The sequence below is a fragment of the Cyprinus carpio genome, chromosome A7, assembly GCF_018340385.1.
Source record: "Cyprinus carpio isolate SPL01 chromosome A7, ASM1834038v1, whole genome shotgun sequence".
NCBI lineage: Eukaryota > Metazoa > Chordata > Actinopteri > Cypriniformes > Cyprinidae > Cyprinus > Cyprinus carpio.
Window position 1 is genome coordinate 11,754,613 of NC_056578.1, and position 18,337 is coordinate 11,772,949.

The 18,337-nt window shown below is 38.8% G+C and overlaps 2 protein-coding genes across 2 annotated transcripts; one reads left to right on the plus strand and one right to left on the minus strand.

Moving 5' to 3' along the window:
* The first annotated feature begins 63 nt into the window (after window positions 1–63).
* LOC109093688 (transmembrane protein 151A-like) lies at window positions 64–8,065 on the plus strand. Its single transcript, XM_019107378.2, has 2 exons — window positions 64–771; window positions 3,839–8,065. Exons 1-2 carry the CDS (start codon window positions 712–714, stop codon window positions 5,603–5,605), a joined length of 1,827 nt encoding a protein of 608 aa, XP_018962923.2. The 5' UTR covers window positions 64–711; the 3' UTR covers window positions 5,606–8,065.
* A 5,310-nt stretch (window positions 8,066–13,375) lies between these two features.
* LOC109094029 (transmembrane protein 179B-like) lies at window positions 13,376–18,304 on the minus strand. Its single transcript, XM_019107708.2, has 5 exons — window positions 18,114–18,304; window positions 16,798–16,988; window positions 15,712–15,849; window positions 15,510–15,588; window positions 13,376–14,745 (listed from the first exon to the last, which is right to left on the minus strand). The coding sequence occupies exons 1-5, from the start codon at window positions 18,207–18,209 to the stop codon at window positions 14,590–14,592; spliced, it is 660 nt and encodes a 219-aa protein (XP_018963253.2). The 5' UTR covers window positions 18,210–18,304; the 3' UTR covers window positions 13,376–14,589.
* Window positions 18,305–18,337: the final 33 nt, after the last annotated feature.

The following is an 18,337-nucleotide window of genomic DNA, read 5'->3' on the forward strand; positions in this document are numbered from 1 at the left end:
CTAACTTGCTGTGCCTAAGCATTAATCACTGAAGCGTATGGTTTAAAAAAAGGCAAAATGTGCATTAAAATGAGGAAAAGAACTGCAAGAGGCATTGGTGCAATGGATTGGGACTAGCTGTATGGGGAAGGTGGGTGACATCAGTGTTAAGAAAGGAGTGTTGAGGTAACAGCTGTTTTGCCTTACAGGAGATTGGAGGGGGACTCCGCTGACGTCCTCTGAATTTTTCTCAAGGAGAAACACGCTTGTCAACAAACAAGGGCGCCTAGGATTGACGGTGGTTGCTTCAGTGGAAATGTGTTATAACGTTTCGCTGCCTGCATCCAGTATTCAGACAGGCGCGTGCGTTAAAAAATCCTCGATGCATTCTTTTCCCATCGTCCATGTTTCTGAATATACAGTCATAACAACAACCTCATCACCAACACAGTGAAGGTGATGAAGCTGATGGTGAAATGGTCAGAACCGAGAGACTATTTGAGAAGATATGCATGCACTTGATGTGTGAAGGGCAAGGAGGAGACGCAGAGTGCGGGTGGGTAATGTGGCGTTGTGTATGCGACTTCGCCCGGGCTGCCGGTCTCGACCAACCGTATCGGGACCAGCGGCGGATGGGGTGACTTACCCGCAGGGGAAGACCCAGACGTGGGCCGCCACATCCTGAAGCCATCCCCGGGGTGTCTCCCTGGGACTGGGGGGACGTGGGGAAAGATGCAGGAGGCGACGGCAGATGGAGAGGAGCCCATTCTGAACGGAGCTGGGAGGGAAGAGGTGAGACGAGGGCGTGTAGATTCTACAAAATCCTAAATAAATGGTGTGTTTTGTGTTTACATAGACAGGTAAGCTGGTATTGTAAAGTACAGTCGTCATTAATGCTGAGCACAGGAAGACTGTCACGACATGTATGGCAAGCCGTTTTAACATTTTTCCCCTCACAATTTTTAATTACTTAGTATACAGTCCAGTAATGAATACAGTGATATTTTTCTGTTTCACCTGTATTCATTTGATACTAGTTCTTATTTCATATTTTTTTTTCCTTGCCTAGTACTTTTTAGATAATTAGACCTCCATAAGACAAATCTATCCCATTTGCTACTTTAGCAACATTTCTTATCTTGTTACAGTTCACTTATAAATGTTTACTTGTCATATATCATGACTAGTCAGAATGGCTTATTTATAATTTAATTAAAAATATTACCAATTACATAAAGCAACAATAGAAACACAGTACTGTCTAATACATAAATACCAGTGTGTCTATTCAGTTGCTACTACTAATACTAGAACAAACATTTAACTTGTTACTGTTACTAAAAAAAAGCACTAATACCAAAGTAAGTTCTTAATAATAATTTAATTAATAATGCAAATAAAATTAATATGTAATGAATAAGTGTAACCCCTCTCTCCCGGGTCCTCACCGCCACACCTTGTACTTGCTCCGAGTGGGCCTAGAACCCAAGTCTCCGGCACGGGAGGTGGACGCACTAACAAGGAGGCTAAATGACTGCAGCCACTAGCATCAGTCGTTAGTGCATCTCTTGAGATCAGGGGAATGAGTTTTTTTTACCTGCACAGCACCTACTCGCTGGCCTCCGTTACATAAGTATAAGTGACTGTTATAGTATACATATTATTAGTGAATATTATGAAGAGTTATTAGTGAAACTGAACAAGATACAGGTCTCTGCTGCAACATAAAACAGTAACTAGCTAATAATAGGAATAAATATCATAAGCCATATAAACAGCTTGCCATATGACATGATCAAGCTGTACTCTTACCAGTATTTCAGTCTCATCATTGTTTTGGTGGTGAACAGATCAGTTTAATATTATGTCTCTCCACAGTGAACATGGTGCAGTATATTTCCTGTTAACTATGTGTTTTATCTCTGAACTTCAGTTTGTTGTTTTTTCTAGATTTCTTTGTCCTCAATCTGGCTATCTTTTCTCTCTGAAAAAAAAGAGGTCATATTGGCACCAAATTTAATTGAACAAAAAAGGGTTGTATTGATACATTTATGGTATCATATGCTAATATTGTCATACAGAATGATTGCCATGTTCACATAACATAAGATTGCATGGTATTATAAGGTACTATAAGAAAGGCATGGTAGTAACAGATTAACATTTCATTTTTTTTTTTTTTTTTTTTGCCGTCTTAGTTTATTAATCTGAATATGTTACTAAAAAAAGTGTTTTACCTATAGAACACAGTTTAAGTAATGCATTGGTGTATCATAAAGTGATACATATTCTCCACACAAGGTAATGTTGTCTTTTTTCCCCTCAGGACTTGGCAGAGCTTTTCCCTTGGGGCTGTTGTCTTACTACCAGCCTTCTTGGCAATGTTTCTTCCTCTCTTTCACATTTTGTCTGCCACTGTACTTAGCTCTTTCCCTTTAACATTTATCATGCTCTTCCATCTGATAGATGTCCTCTCACTGGTACAGTATCTGATCAAAGGAGGTCTGTGTTATTTCAAGGCAGATAATGACTTCGGTTAGGTCAACAAATCTGAGACAAAGCTCAAGACCAGAGTCAGCACTGACCTCCAGGCCATCTATATTAACAAACTACAGCATTCACCCCCCCCCCCCCCCCCCCCCACACCTCCCTCTCTCTATTCATTCATTGGTGCTGAGTTAACCTCCTGTCTCTTGTTACATGAAGATCAATAGAAATGGAGACAGCTTGAAGGGAAGAAAGCTGTGAGTCATATCAGAAATGCAATTTTAAATTAATTTGGATGGCAGCAGTAATAGGCTACAACAGATAGTGTGCTGTTTCTGTGCATTTTAGTATGGCATTAGTGTGGCACAGGCTTTTGAAGGATAATGAAATACTGAAGTACTGAAATACTGAGTCTGTCTTTGGCATATCACTCTACCTGCCAACATACTTATCTCTCTGACTGTAAAGATGTATCATATTCCAATGTCTTTCTTTGTGTTATGTTCCTCACTCTTGCATAGTCCATGTTCTTTCAGTCATTTTCAATTAACCAAATCACAAATTCAGAATCTTAAGATTCAGATAGCTACACCAGTCATTCTATAATCCTCCTGCTACTTACACTCCAATGTTAATTTCTGAATTTGTGGTTTGGTTAATAGAAAAAGACTGTTAGAAAAGGGGTTATGGCTTTATGGAAGAGAGGAGATCATTATGCAGAGTATTCAAGACAGAGTGAAAATGCACATTACAAATCTAGAATGTGCAGTTTTGGTTTTTTTATGTCATGGACAAGATTTACTGTGATTTTTTTTTTCTTTCAGAAAACTTCACTTGCATCCAGTTGAAATCTTATACACATAGAAAGAAGCATTTAGCATTCCTCATTCTTTCATTATTTTTCATGGTCCTGTGACATCAGACTGTTAAGGATTCTCTGTCATGGCAGGTTTTTTTTAATGCACGAGAGAACTAATTAATTGCAACCAACACTACTGTTAATAGACTAAAAATGCTTAAAAATTCAGAATACAGTTGATAATAAGAATTTGCATAAGATCCATTAGGCTCAAAAAATAATATTCCAAAATAAAACAGCAGACTGTTTCTCAAATGGCAACGCATTTTCTGACAATTGCAGTAAATAATACTTGTTTGAAGTAATTAAGTCTATATTTTGTAACCTAATGTGCATGTAATTTATTTCAGGCCAGGCCATGAGTGTTGTTTAATTTAATCATACAAGTAATTTGTAAATATAAAATGAGATTTTTCTCCAGGCAATATTCAATCCTAAATATGTCTTTATTATTATAACCTATTGTCCACATGCTCACTCTAACATATTCTCTTTGTCCTTACCTCTCTGCAGCAGCGTCCAGTGAAGCAGTCCTTGGCTCCCTCTCTGTGTCGAGAGTCTCACTGGAAGTGTCTTCTCCTCACTCTGCTCATGTTCGGGTGTTTTGGCACACTGGCCTGGTGCAAGCTGTGTAAAGTTCCAGTGCTAGCTCCGACAGAGCCTGAGGCTGCTGTTGTGGAGCCTAGAGACCCTTCTATGACCTCAGCAAGCTCCGATGTCTATATCCCCCTAGAAGTGGATCTGGATAGTCCCTGTTCCAGTGGCTACATTTATATTCCTCTCGCTTTTCTGGCCATGCTGTATGTGGTCTACCTGGTGGAATGCTGGCACTGCTACTCCAAGACGGCCATGTTGACTCAAGCAGAGGTTGCGGAGGTGTATGAGCGTGTACAGAGGCTGCAGCAAGCAACGCCGTGCATTTGGTGGAAGGCCATCAGTTACCATTACGTGCGACGGACAAGACAGGTAACGCGCTACCGCAACGGGGATGCCTATACCACTACGCAAGTGTATCATGAGCGTGTAAACACGCATGCCGCAAGCTCAGAGTTTGACTATGCGAGGTATGGCGTCAAAGACGTTTCGAAGGAGCTTAGAGGCCTAATGGATTGCCAAGCGGTACGGCTGCGCTTCACCAAATGCTTTAGTTTCGCCAGTGCCCGAGTGGAGGCTGCCTACCTCACCCAACGTGCACGTTTTTTTGGTGAAAACGAAGGACTTGATGATTACATGGAGGCACGGGAGGGAATGCATTTGAAGAATGTGGACTTCCGTGAGCACATCCTTGCTTTCCCAGATCCAGCCAGACTTCCCTGGTATGCCAGGTGTAAAGTTTTCTGGCTAGCCTCAGCCCTGCTCCTGTCCTGGCCACTTCGGGTTGTTGCGGAGTATCGTACTGCATATGTGCACTACCATGTAGAGAAATTGTTTGGTGATGCTGATGATAACAGTAGGGGTGAGGTAACTGAGAATGGTGGAGGCAACGTGAATGGAAATGGTCCTGGACCTGTGACTGGATCGAGCTATCATGCCATTTCACGTGTCAATACGGTGGACATGACAGAGCTGGAGTGGCACATTCGCTGCAACCAGCAGATGGTGCCAAGCTACTCTGAGGCCCTGTTGATGGATCCCGGTTCGGGGGATAACCAAGGTACCAACACTCCTCCAGCAGGGCAAGGGACTAACTCAACAGTGGGTGGCCCGACTCTTCCTGTGGCCTTCGCTTCGGCCTACTTGCTCCAGAACTGTCCTCGTTGCCGCCGCACCACAAGTAGTGTTTCTCTGCCGTCCCGGCTGAGAGGCCCGACTTCAGCTCTGCTGAGTGGAACCATGTCTGGGATGAGAGCTAGTGGATCAGGAGTTGGTCCTGGAGGCCCGGGACGGCTGGTTCTAAGCAGGAGCGGCTTCTCATTAGGACGGCTCCAAGCTCCTCGGCCATCATCCCTCTTCCACTCCCGAAGTGTTGGTGGAGGACTTGCGACAAGAGGAGAAGAGGCAAGTGGGGGAGGTGGTTTCTTATGTTTGGGAACTAGACAAGATGAAGAGAGCAGAAGAGTGCTGTGGGGACAGGTCGATGAGGATGAGGAGGAGCCAAATGTGGTGGACGGAGAAGAAGGAGGTGAGAGAGACGGGGAAGAAAGAGAGCAACAGGAGGACGCAGAAGAAGATGAAGCCAGGGAGGGAGACGGACCTCCTACATATCAGGATGCCTTTTTCTTCCCAGTGTTGATTGTGCATGGAGGGGAGAGTTGCCATTCAGGTGAGGACATTTTCTGAAGACCCCCCCATCAAAAAGTGCATTGAGGTGGCAATAAAAAAGAGAGATGATTAGAAAAGTCAAACTGACATATAGAATGTGAAGTAATTTGTTAGTTGAGCTCCACTCCCCTTGGTCACTGTTGCTAATTCAGACAAACTTTGCAGAATATACTATAGGAAAGAACAAGATATATACATACACTGTGAGTTTTTATGTTTTAAATTATGCATGCATATGAATGAGTAAAAAAAAAAAAGGTAAAAAAAACCGACGTGAATGCTGACCACAGGAAACTGAAAAGAGACACACCAATTTTTAATAGAGATGAATCAATACGTATGTGGTTAAAGATTAGATGAAAATATGCAGCCTATATAAACTCCAGGTACCTCGCGCCACTATTATAAGTGACCTGGCAACAATGTTTTACCATAATATCTTGCATTTAAAAGTATCCATTCACTCAGATCCACCATAGACTTTCATTAAAAGTGCAAAACTTGTCTGAGAAAAAAACTAATGCCAACAATTGCTAAGTGGGATTGGCCAATAAAGTTTATAAGACAGCATTTGGAGAATGGTCAGTTGGTTCAGTTTAAAACGGATGCATAAATTGACCAAACAATGATTGATGTTAATATAAACTTATCTATGCAATAAAGAAAGAGGAAGAGAGTGTTTGTAAAAATGTAGGGGGATAAGCAACAAAAGAAGAACTTTTAATAAACTGCACCTCCTCTGGTCATGGAGAAAAATGCACCAAAATACATGCTATTGAAAGACAAGACCATTGGAAAGTCTTCCAAAGATGATGAAGAGAAGAAAACCATTCAGTTCATCAAGAGGAAGGTTAATCTATACACATAGCCAACATAGAGCTGTGTCCCATAAGTAAAAAAAAAAAAAAAAAAAAGGGCCCACCAAGAACAAAGTGAAGACCCTGATAAACTTGCACAAAATGTTGGGATTCAACTTCTTGAGACATTTCATTGTAACTATTTGTTTAGTTGTTCTTTTTTTAAAAAAAATGGATCTTTGCTAAAACTTATGGATTCCATTAATATTGCAAGGAATATAATCATATTAAGCTGTTTTCTTGCAGCTTTATTGAGAGTATTTTCTTTCTGCAGGCATACAAGTCCCAGTAACACGTTTTTGGTTCGCTTATAAAAAAAAAAAAAACTAACTACAGCACTAAACTAAATCTTGCTTTAGTGAGGTGCTGTAATCACACTGTGTTCACTTTCTTTTTATTGTTTGTCAATAATTGTTTATTGGTACATCATAATATCACCAATTTGCCTCATGAAGAGCTTGACACAGGTGCAACACACAGACAAAAATAATGGTACAGCATGTTGCCCTCCATCGTAGCCTCTTTGCTTGTCTTTGATTGGCTGAAGTGTCATGTGAATAAATAGGCCAATCATAGATTAGACTGCTTAGTGTGCCAAGATACATCCATCTCCTGGTAACTGTGGATCCTCGTGAGACATCGTAGTAGTGAGTTCACTGCAGCACACACGTGAGTGTGCTTAATAATTGGAAAATGTGTACAAACCACTGATCTATATTATAGATCAGTGGTACAAACGCAAAATTTCCCACCTGTGTTTGAGCTGTCAAGCTATAAATATAATCTGCAAATACACATTGGAAGTCCAAATGCACATGCTTAGTCCTAACATAAGCCTAGAGCATGCAGATACGCTCTCATTTATCCTTTAGCAGGTCACATAAATGTTGCAACTGTACTGCAAATAATTTTAAAACATCTTTGATTAAGAAAAATAACGTGTTTTTGCAATACTGTCAAGTGTGCTGTCACAACGTGAATGTTGATCTAACAGTGATGTGGTGTCTAATTAAATCACAATAAGAATGTAAAGTATGCCATCTGTATTTTACTGTGCAGTGCATTTTATCCATTCACCTGTTGTTGATACCAAGATGGTGGAAACGGAGTTTTTTTAGATTTACTTTTAAATTGCAGAAGTTTCAGGTGGTCTTGAGATCAACTGTCTGTATGTTTGGCATCTCTATGTGTGTGTTTTCAAGGAAATGCAAGTTTGTATTTTTTTCCCCCAGACAGATGAAACATAAGGACCGTTTAATATTAAAAGTAGCATCAAAATTAAACCAATACTTTACTTTTTGTCACAATACCATTTCTGATGTAGCCAAATTCATTGAGATGTCTGCGGGATACAGTACATTTAATTTGTTCAGTTGAAATAGACAGGAGCTTAATAGTTGTCCCTCCCCAAAATTACTATGTTTTTAGCAAGCAAAATATTGCTGTTATGCCTCAAACAGGTTTGCCTGAAATGTTTTACAGTGATTTTTGGATTCTTGGAGTTATGAAAGGTTGTTTGAGTGTGTTGGAAGGAAGGCTGAATATAAGGATTGTCACAACTGATGAGCATGATAAACATAATACTGATGGTACATAATAAACAGCTTTATTTGAAATCGTATTTGTGCCTTGACATTGTTATTAACTTGGTGTCCAGTTATCATTTCGTAAATTTTAAGTCCCCATGAAATCATAATAGAAGTTCTTTGGCTTTTTGTAGAAATATGCTTGCCATACGGTTATCTATAAGCTAGTATGCTCCAAAACAATGACAAAATTTGCATTTACAAGAATGAAGTATTCAAACCTTACAGTCTCTCACTTCGGCCAATATAAATCATCGATTTTGATGACATCACCCTGCACTTCAGCTTCTCATCAGATTTTCTGTCCAATCAAACGCTCTTTAGAATCCGAAATGTCCTGCCCTCTACACTATAAATACACACTGAAGCTGCAGCTAAAATCGATCACTTGTTCACAGAGGTAGTATTTTCTGTATGGTGAATGGCACATAGTGCACTATATAGTGGACAGGAAACGATTCAGATTGTAAATATGCTTTCCATCGGGGTGAATGAAGAGTGGTTTTGCATTGTGTCATGCAAACCGTCGAAGCGCATACACAGTCTTCTCCGGTCTAGTCTTGCGTAGCCAGACCTTCAGACTGATGGCAGAAGGTCTGGGAACCTTGGCTGCTTTGAATAGCCAAGGACTGCTCAAGAGACCATATGACTGACAGGTAAAGCAACCAATCACATTTTATTTTTGTGCCTTGTCCTGTTATTGACAGACCAGTGGGCTTATTTTCTTGGACTTATTTTAAAGGTTCTGTTCCATAAACTTTGAATATTTCACATATTTTTGAAAATATAGCATTTAGTTGATCATGATAAGAGCTCATTGGCACAGTTGTAAAAATTATGTCTTTCTTCTTCCATGAGGTGGTTTGGTGTCACGGCATCTTTTTTCCCAGGCAGAACGTTAAAAAACGTGACATGCACGTCTCCCGGAAATCCTGTATATTTCAACAAATCCAATGACAACTTTGAACTTCCTGAAGTGTTTCCAAATTTGTGTGCCATATGCATTAGACGTTCAGCCAACAAACGGTCTGTGGGGATCACTGAGACTAGATCCATTCCAGAGACACGATAGTATGGAGTGGATCATATGTGGGAGTCACGCTATCCACAGAACGTATTGGACCCATTTGAATTCTACAGAATGCTATATTTTATAGCGATATGGATGAAATTAGGACAAGGAACTGTTAGAAAGACTATGTATTAAAAAAAGCACTGGTGAGTAGAAGCAAGTAGGGGAAACTGCAAGTCAAGTCACCTTTATTTGTATAGCACGTTATACAATACTGGTGGTGTCAAAGCAGCTTTAGAGTGTCAAAATGAAAAATAGTTTGTCAATAATACAAGAACACAATGACAGAGTCATAAAGTCAGTTCAGTGATGATCCAGTTCAGCTCTCTTCCAATAGTGTCAGTGCAATTAGTCAAGCATCTCCAACCAAGCAAGCCAAAGGTGACAGTGGCAAGGAACCAAAACTCCATCTGTGACAGAAATGGAGAAAAAACCTTGGGAAAAACCAGGCTCAGTCGGGGGGGCAAGTTCTCCTCTGGCTTGACAAAACCAGCATGGCGTGGTTTAATTCCAGGCTGCAACACAGGCTGGAGCAGTATAGGCATGGCGAAAGATTACGGCATGTGGAAAGGTACAGGGCGTGGATAAAGGTCTTTATAATTGGTTAGGGGTTAGTTTCTGTTGTAGCATTCACCTTTCGGCACGCCAGCTTTTGCCATGCCCATTACTCCTACCTGCAGCTACCCATCTCAGTAGAAGAGATAACACAGTACCATTCCCCAATATAAAACACGCTTTTAAAACAACACATCCTCAGTATGATTATGATCACTGAAATAAATGATAAATGAAATGCTAAGGGCTATTTTAAAAGGTGGTGGGGCTGCTCGATATCTCCCGCCATATCTTCTTGTTTCGGTTGAAATTACGTCACCACATAGAATATGCTGTGCGTTTCAAAGCACTTCAGTGGACCTTTAACCAAAGCCACTAAAAGGCAAGCCTGCAACCTTTAGCCAAACAAGCATAACAGCTAATGCTCACACTTCCGGTTTGCCGGTACGTGGGAAAGGAGACCAGAGGCCCTTTTTTTGTCAATGGAGGAGAGGCTTCATGCACTACGCTAAATAAACAGCTTTTTAGAGGAAACAGCTTATTTAATGAATCGACAGCCCATCAGCTAATCTCCAACATGTTTTACACTAAGCAATACCTTTCACTCAATGTATTTTCACAATAGAATGCATATAGAAATACACATTCGTATAAATAAAACAAACTGCAGGCCTGCACAACAATAAACAATCAAAATAAAGAACAGTATGCACAGACAGGATTAGAACTAACAGACTGTGATTCAGAAGCACCAGGCTGTCCTTGTGAAGTTGTAATTTCCCCACTTTATAGAAACAGACACCGGCCTTTTAGGCTACTCTCACAGGAAACAGTCCTTGTCCTCCGCAAAATGCGCTGCACACATCTGAATATTTGGGTTGAACTGTTCCAGAACAGTGTTGTAAATACAACTTAAACACTTATTTCCAGTTGTTTCCTCTTTTGGAAGTCCAAACAAAGTAGTTTCGCTTTCACAATGACACAACAGCGGCTCCACAACATGGCGGCAGCGGCAACAGCAAGAATAAAAGTTATGCCTTCTTTCTTTGCGTGAACATTTGGGTGGTGTTATGCAAATCTTCCCACATCCTGACATAGACAAGTGGGGCGTGTTAGAACGAGCCATTTTAGGTAGGTGTGGTTGACTCAACTTTCATAAAGAGTATCTCTTTGGATTCGAGACTTTAATCTTTGCAACTTTACAGATCTTCTTTATACACCAAGAGCTTGTGACACTCCAAAGAGAAAGGAAAACTTGAAATCGCATCGTATGACCCCTTTAACTGTTTATTTAGTAGCTTGTGCAAAAATGTAATTCACAGTCCGATCATATGAAAAATATACTTGTGATTCATTCGTCAAACTGTAAATGGAAGATCAAGACAAATGCATTTGACCTTCCCATTGCAGTGTTTCCCACAAATTGTAATGTTAAAATGCAATCCTGACATGTCCACAGGTTTTATCTCACATTTTAAAGTTTTTAATTGCTAAACAGCCCTCGTGTGTAGAGGTGCTTCCCTGTATCACTGATTAAGTTTCTTGTTTTTAAGCTTAAGCCCCCAGATCTAGTATTACTTCATAAAGAACGTGTTAAAGTTATATGGAGGTCAACATACCTGGAACAACAGCAGTGGTCAAAACGAATCCATGGCATTGATCATCCAATCCGAACCAAGAACTCAACAACACCGGATATGATGTTGGACACACAGGTTGTATTATGCCAGTATGCGGCCAATGCTGGTATTACAAGTTTAAAATCAATTCGGTTTAAAATTAATTTACTCACTTGTAAGAACTTTTCTCTTTTAGTCCAGTCTATTTACATTCAAAGGGGTAAACAATTGTAAATAGAATCCTGTTATGAAAATGTCTCTCCCAGTCTGTCCCTGTCTCTCTCTCTTAATCCTGTCCTATTTAATTTGAGGTGAAGTAGATTTAAGCCACACACAGAGAAAATCTCGGATTTACAGTAACAGTCACTCTGAATCGCGTCCGAGGCACAGCAAGCAGAAAAACTACATGACCAAGACTGAGGGAAAAATCTGGTAAGTCTGCTAATTATTACGACTTTACCTGTTGTTGTTTTTATAGGGTCTAGTGTTTTAACAATGTTAGCTATTTGAAGAGATTGAGAGAGGCTCGGTAAGCCTCTGTAAGCCGCTTGACACCGCTTCAAGCCCGGCGGATCAAACGATAACCGCTGCTGTATAATGAGGCGTTACGACTGATGATGATTGACGCATTCTCACTTTGACCGAGTGTAAATGCTCGACTGATGTCTGCCGGTATGCGTTTAATGACAGTCCTTGGCAAGCACTGTATAAGTCATCTATACTTTGGGACGCAGCTCGTGAGTTTCTGTCGGTTGTAAGTGTAGAAAATATTGGATCCACAAAACGAATAAATACATAAATACAATGAAAAAAAAATAGCGAATATATATTTTAAAATGATTTTACAAAATATATAGATATATAGGCATGTATTTTATAGCCGCAAAAGTTTGTATTATATTAAAGGGATAGTTCACCCAAAAATTTTAATTGTCATCATTTACGCCCCTTCCTCTTGTTCCAAATCTGAATGAGTTTCTTCTGTTGAAAACACACACACACACACACACACACACACACAATTTAGATAAACTTGTTTATATGGCAGCCACTGACTTTTCCATAGCAATTTTACTTCCATAGCAAACTATATGAAAGTCAATGGCTACCAACACCTGGTTATCCACATTCTTCAAAATATCTTATGCGTTCAACAGAAGAAAGAAACATTATTATTGATGTTTTTATTGTATCTTTCAAAAGACATCAGAAAAATCCATCAAAAATTTTAAACGCCCCGTATTTGCATCTTCCTTCAATTTCTCAGCTTACTTCCCTCCCATCTTTACCCATGACCATGCTCACCTCTTTTTCCCTCTGCCAGATGATGACTGAGATAGCAAAGGCACAGACTGATTCGGTGGTGTCCAGTGTGGAGTCCATGTTGGCGGATGCGGCCCAAATACAAATACAGTGCAAGGAACGCAGCGCGGAGCTGGCTGCAGCCTCAGTGGAGCTGCACGAGGAGACCCAGAGCCTGCGGGAGCACTGTGAGGCCACACAGCTGGACATGGCCCGCCTCCGACGGATGCTAGACGAGCTACTGGATACAAAGCATGCCTACGAGGCCCGTGAGAGACAGACCCGAAAACTTAGCAAGCAGCTTTAAAGAAAGAGTACCATATTAGATTAGAATTGTCAGAAAGCGAATGCATGAGAGAGAGTAGGCTACAATGTAAAAAGTTATTTATATAATTTCAAAGTATATAAATAAAGTTTCATTATGAGCAAACATGCAGTCCTCTAATGACTCTGCATGTTTGCTGGAGTGGACTGGAGTTGTGTGGATTATTTGTGGATTATTCTGAGGTTTTATCTTTTTTGACTCTTATTCTGATGGCGCCCATTCACTGCAGAAAGTATTGTAATGTAATGCAAAATTTGTTCAGATGTGGGAACAAACTCATGTACATATTGCCTCAAATTGTATGGAAAAGGGTGCCATTGTTTCTCTAGGCTTATTTTTTAATCATTGTTATTCATATACTTATTTCATATAGCAGCTGAATGAAATCCCTGGGCATAAAATCCCATACACTAAAATATCAAAGAATTCATCATGCACCTTTAATACATAGACATATTCTGAGACCATAAGCTCTTGGTTGATAAATTTAATTGCTTTGAAATGTTCACATAGCCATAAACTCTGACATAGTGGGTTATACAACAGATTTAGTATTCATAAAAAAAAAAAAAAAAACATCAGTGCATAATCCATAACCAGCAGGTCTAAAACAATAGTCGTAAGTTAAATGAAAACGTACAAAAAGTTGCACGAAAAGAGGAGGTGAAACGTTTTGATGATGATGAAGCATTTAGTGGACAAGGACACTGTGTTTCTGGGGACTTTAGTGCTGTGGGCAGCACCTCAGATTTGGCACTTCGCCTGTGGAAAGCGGATACCATCACAGGCCAAATTATGGATTTATGTCCCTGTCATCCCAAACACACACACACACTCCTACCTCCCATGGTTATGTGCAGGAAAAAGCCATTAAAAATGACACATCTACTGGGCACAAGATTAATAGCCAAACACTCTCGGAAAGACACTCTCAAGCAGTTTTGCCCATGTTAAGGACGCCAAGGACTATGAGTTGGAGAAATGTGAAATTGGGGGGAAAACACTTATAAACACATAAAAAATATGCATAGGAGCACTGTCCAATGGGATTTACAGAGTAATTCATATAAACAGACAGCAGAGGGCGAAAATGTTGTACATTGATATAGAGCAGGTTTTACTTAAGGTTGAAAGTTACACTACAGTTGTTAACTTGGTTTGACTCCAGGTCAGTTAGGTTCAATTTAAAGGTTGTTATAATACAAGTCTTTAAATTGACTTATGTACTCATGAAGTGTTTTAGCCAGAGAGTCATAGTGTAGAAATATAAAGCCTTTTTTTTGTGAAGATTTGAGTATCAGCTCCTCAAGTTTATATTTTTTTTTTATATTGTTTTACCGCTTATAGAAGCACTGAAAATGCTGTCAGATTTGATCTCTTTACATAAAGCAGTGTCTCAATCAGTTCAGGTCGCACCACCAATCTGGCAACCGCACACTATCACCTGCCAGGTCTGTGCTGCCAGCCACAGATCAGTAACCATGGCAACTAACCCTTGGCAATGCTAGTGAACAAAATCAAGACCGTATACTGGCGCTGCCAAAATCCTCTCGGCTCAGCTAGCCAACTGCTAGCCAGCAGTGCGATTGTCAATGCAAGCGTATGTATGTATGTGTGTGTGTGTGTTCAGGCGGCACATAGACTGCTTTAGTGTGGAGCGACATAGATTAGCCGTGTCTCTGTTCACTAAGAGTGTCCTGGGCGGTTGAAGAAGGGCTCAGTTTCAGAAGGGGTCACTGATGGGTCCTCTGCTACTGTCTGGATTTCTGACCCTTTGTTACGCTGGATCAGGACCAGAACTGCTATGATCAACCAAAAGAAGAAATTCACCCATACTGCTGTCTGAGAGAGAGAAAAACAACAGTTTCTTAAAGATGATGTCCAAAATAAATAAATAAACCAATAATAAAAAGTGATATTTGTAGGGCATTGTAACTGGAGACATTTTTCCAAATAAATAAATAACCAATGATAAAATAATTTCATGATAAGGTATTGTATCTAGCTTTTCTTTATATTTTATCCTATTGATCTTTTATTTTATAAGATATTTTGTTTTTTAAAATGCCATCTCTCAAATTTCTCTTTATTTTATTTTTTAAAGAATGATTTCTGAAGTATGTGACACTAAGGACTAAAGTATTAGCTGATAAAAAAATGTATTTGCCATCATAGGAATAAATTAAATATTTAAGTATATTAAAATAGAAGTTATTTTATATTGTAACAATGTGTCACAATATAATTGTTTTTTCTGTATCTGTAAATCAAATAAATGTAGCTTTTTGACCAGTAGAGTGTAATATATTTTTAGCTATTGCCAAAGCAACCATTTTAATTTTTAATCAGTTAAACATAATGTACTAAGACAACTAAAACTGAAATAAAAATTATTAAAAAACTAGACATGTTAAAAAGACACCCCCCCACCCCAAAAAACAAAACAAAACACAAAACTAATAAAAATGGCAAAACACAGAACAAAATTACTAATTTAAAAATAAACAGACAATACAAAAATAAACACTAAGTAATTCAAAATAGATATGAAAAGCGATTACAGTATCTATTGTGTTTGTGATCAAGAGAGTTTGTAACTACAGTACCTCTGCACTGTGTAGTCTGGAGTAAAACTGGCTCCCATTTACAGGGCTCATCCAAGGCTTATTTTGCCCTTCTTCACATCTGCAAATGCACAAAACAGTTTAGATACACTCATAAGTTCTACAAGTCATTTATGGCTGTTATCATGTTCAATACTGTCTGCCTGCAATATTACAGAGCTCTCTCTCTCTCTCTCACACTCACCTGGTTATATTCTTCACTGTTTGAATCACCGAGTCACACAGTCTGTCTCGGCCGATTTTCAGGATGCATCCCGTCACCAAGAGGAAGAAGAGGAAGACTCCAGACAAGCCAAGAGTAACATTCATCCATATTTTCTCTCTGATATCAGACAACATTGCACAATGTTTGCATTACATTTTAGAAAAAAAAATGTTGCTATTATTACATTTTTTTATCTTAATGTATTTAACTATTTTTATGAGTATTCCTAGTCACTTACAGATTAACAGTCTTAGTGAAAAACCTGTGAACCAGGTTTACACTGACAGTACAAGGACTGCTGTAACATCTTTTACTGGATTTGAAATTATTATTTATTTATTTACATTTAATAATGGTACATTGAGGGGATTCTGATCATTTTGTGTATATCATAATGTATTAACAGCTTGTTATTAATATATATATACCACCATTTAACTGTATTTAATATGTTTTTGTAGTTAATATTTTTGCTCACCAAGGCTGCATTTATTTGATTAACCTACAATAAAAAAGTAATACTCTGTAATATTATTAAATTATTACAATCTGTAATATTACAAAAAGTGTTTTCTATTATTTTTTGATTTCCTTCAGAAATCATTCTTAAATGGTGATTTGGTGTTTAAAAACATTTCTTATTAATATCAAATCTGAAAACATTTGTGCTGCTTAATATTTAACCATAACCATGATACTATTTTCAGGATAGATAGTTCAGAAGTGAAATGATGAAATAGATTTCATTTAAAATCTTTTCTGACATTATTTAATCGTTCCCATCACTTTTGATCAGTTTACTGCATCCTTACTTGAAAAGAAGAATAAACTTCTTTAAAAAAAAAAAAAAAAAAAAAACCTCACTGACCCGAATGTCACATATCTAAATACTAACAACTTATTTTTATGAGTTCGCATCATGTCCATTTAGAGTTCCACCTGCAATCCATTCGTACTAGTGCAAGACATAACAGGAAACAGAAACAGAGGTACCTTCAGATAACCCCTCTTCCCATTCTTAAACCAAACTCACTAGCATGTGATTTACTGTATTCCTGGACATACCTTTTCACCTCTCCGTCAAAACAGGCGATGTAGATCCAGTAGAGTGTGAGTGAAAAGCAGAAGACAGCCACACACACGGAGATGGCTGACACAAAGTAACAAAGGGAGGGAGAACTGGATGAAAGCACAGCGATGGATGAGGAGTTCAGACGTACTGAACCATACAGCATGCACTTCCCATCAAAACTGCCCTGTTTTAGTGAAAAAAGAAAAGAGAAAATTCTGGGTTACAAAAATTGCATCGTGTAATGACCAAAGTAAACACTTTTCAAGAATAAGATATAACAGAGGTCTGAGAAAAAAAAAAAAAAAAAAAAAAAAATTAAATGAGCAGTTTATATTTTTTTAAATTCATTTTCTATGGGGTTATAGATATAAAAAAAAAAATTCAATTACTAATTTTTTTACAACAATGGACTGAATATCAATTTAATCAATTGTCAGAATTATGATTTATTTTTAATTTTTTTGGATGCAGTTGGTTAATTGTTGGTTCAATACCTCAAAGTCCAAATAAAGGAGTGGAATATAGACATTTGATGCATTTCAAAGATACTGCTGATGTTTATTGTTATGTTAGATAATAGTTTAACAAACATATCTATTATCTGAAATACAAACAAACAAGGCTTGCTTCTAAGCCTTTAAAAAAAAAAAAAAGTACATCTTATTAATGAAATGTGCCTGTACTACATAAAGACCATCATTCTTGGTGGACAATATCTTGACTGTTTTTTTTTTCTCCATCTCTTCATTCTTCTCCTTATGCTAGCAGGATGAAACCCGACTGAGGTTCCTGTAAACATTTTTTACACAATCTTTTTCTGCTCATCTGACTTTAATAAGCCAATTACTCTTGGAAACAGATGGTCACATGACAGTAAAAAGCAGAGAGAGTGACTGAAGTGTGGAAGATTTACTTCTCACACTTTCAGTTTGACTTCACTTCCGGGCTTTACCTTTAAAACCTATTAGTTCTTCTACAGCATGGATAAATAGGCTAAACTTGACATCTTTAAAAGGACTTCTGGTCTTGTTTTCTTCAGTCACATGACTATGACGATTTTAAGAGCAACTCGTGCGACAAGCACAAAATACCTCCAGAGGGAAAGTTACGATTTTACATATCGATATTGCTAAAGAAAATACCAAAACACATTCCATGCAAAGAACGGTGCTAAACAAAGCTGTAAACTGTAAACAAGCTTTCAGCTAACATTATCAAAGTTTGAAACTCGCATTTTGTTTCCGGGCGCAAAATACACACCGTGTATCGCCAAGGTAAAGTTCTGTATGAAATAACAAACAGCAGATACCTGTGAGATTGTAACAGAGGCGGCTGTGACGATCCCGCAGATGAAACAGCCACCGTACAGCAGCAGCTCCAGCAGCAGAGGCCACGGAAGCGCCATAGCGTGTATGTGCGTGCAACAACGCTACAATGTCTTTAACCAGCCGCGGCGGCGCGCTTACACACTCATGCGCCCAAAACGCACCACGAGTTAACGACGATCATGTGATCGCACAAAATCTTCAGTTG

What these genes read in the sequence shown, in the direction of transcription:
- LOC109094029 (XM_019107708.2), bottom strand. Translation starts at nt 18,209, where the DNA reads ATGGCGCTTCCGTGGCCTCTGCTGCTGGAGCTGCTGCTGTACGGTGGC. An exon ending in CCTCTGTTACAATCTCACAG is followed by an intron (nt 16,989 to 18,113) that starts GTATCTGCTGTT and finishes TCACTAAAACAG; the next exon opens with GGCAGTTTTGATGGGAAGTG. An exon ending in TTTGACGGAGAGGTGAAAAG is followed by an intron (nt 15,850 to 16,797) that starts GTATGTCCAGGA and finishes GTCTGATATCAG; the next exon opens with AGAGAAAATATGGATGAATG.
- LOC109093688 (XM_019107378.2), top strand. Translation starts at nt 712, where the DNA reads ATGCAGGAGGCGACGGCAGATGGAGAGGAGCCCATTCTGAACGGAGCT. An exon ending in ACGGAGCTGGGAGGGAAGAG is followed by an intron (nt 772 to 3,838) that starts GTGAGACGAGGG and finishes ACCTCTCTGCAG; the next exon opens with CAGCGTCCAGTGAAGCAGTC.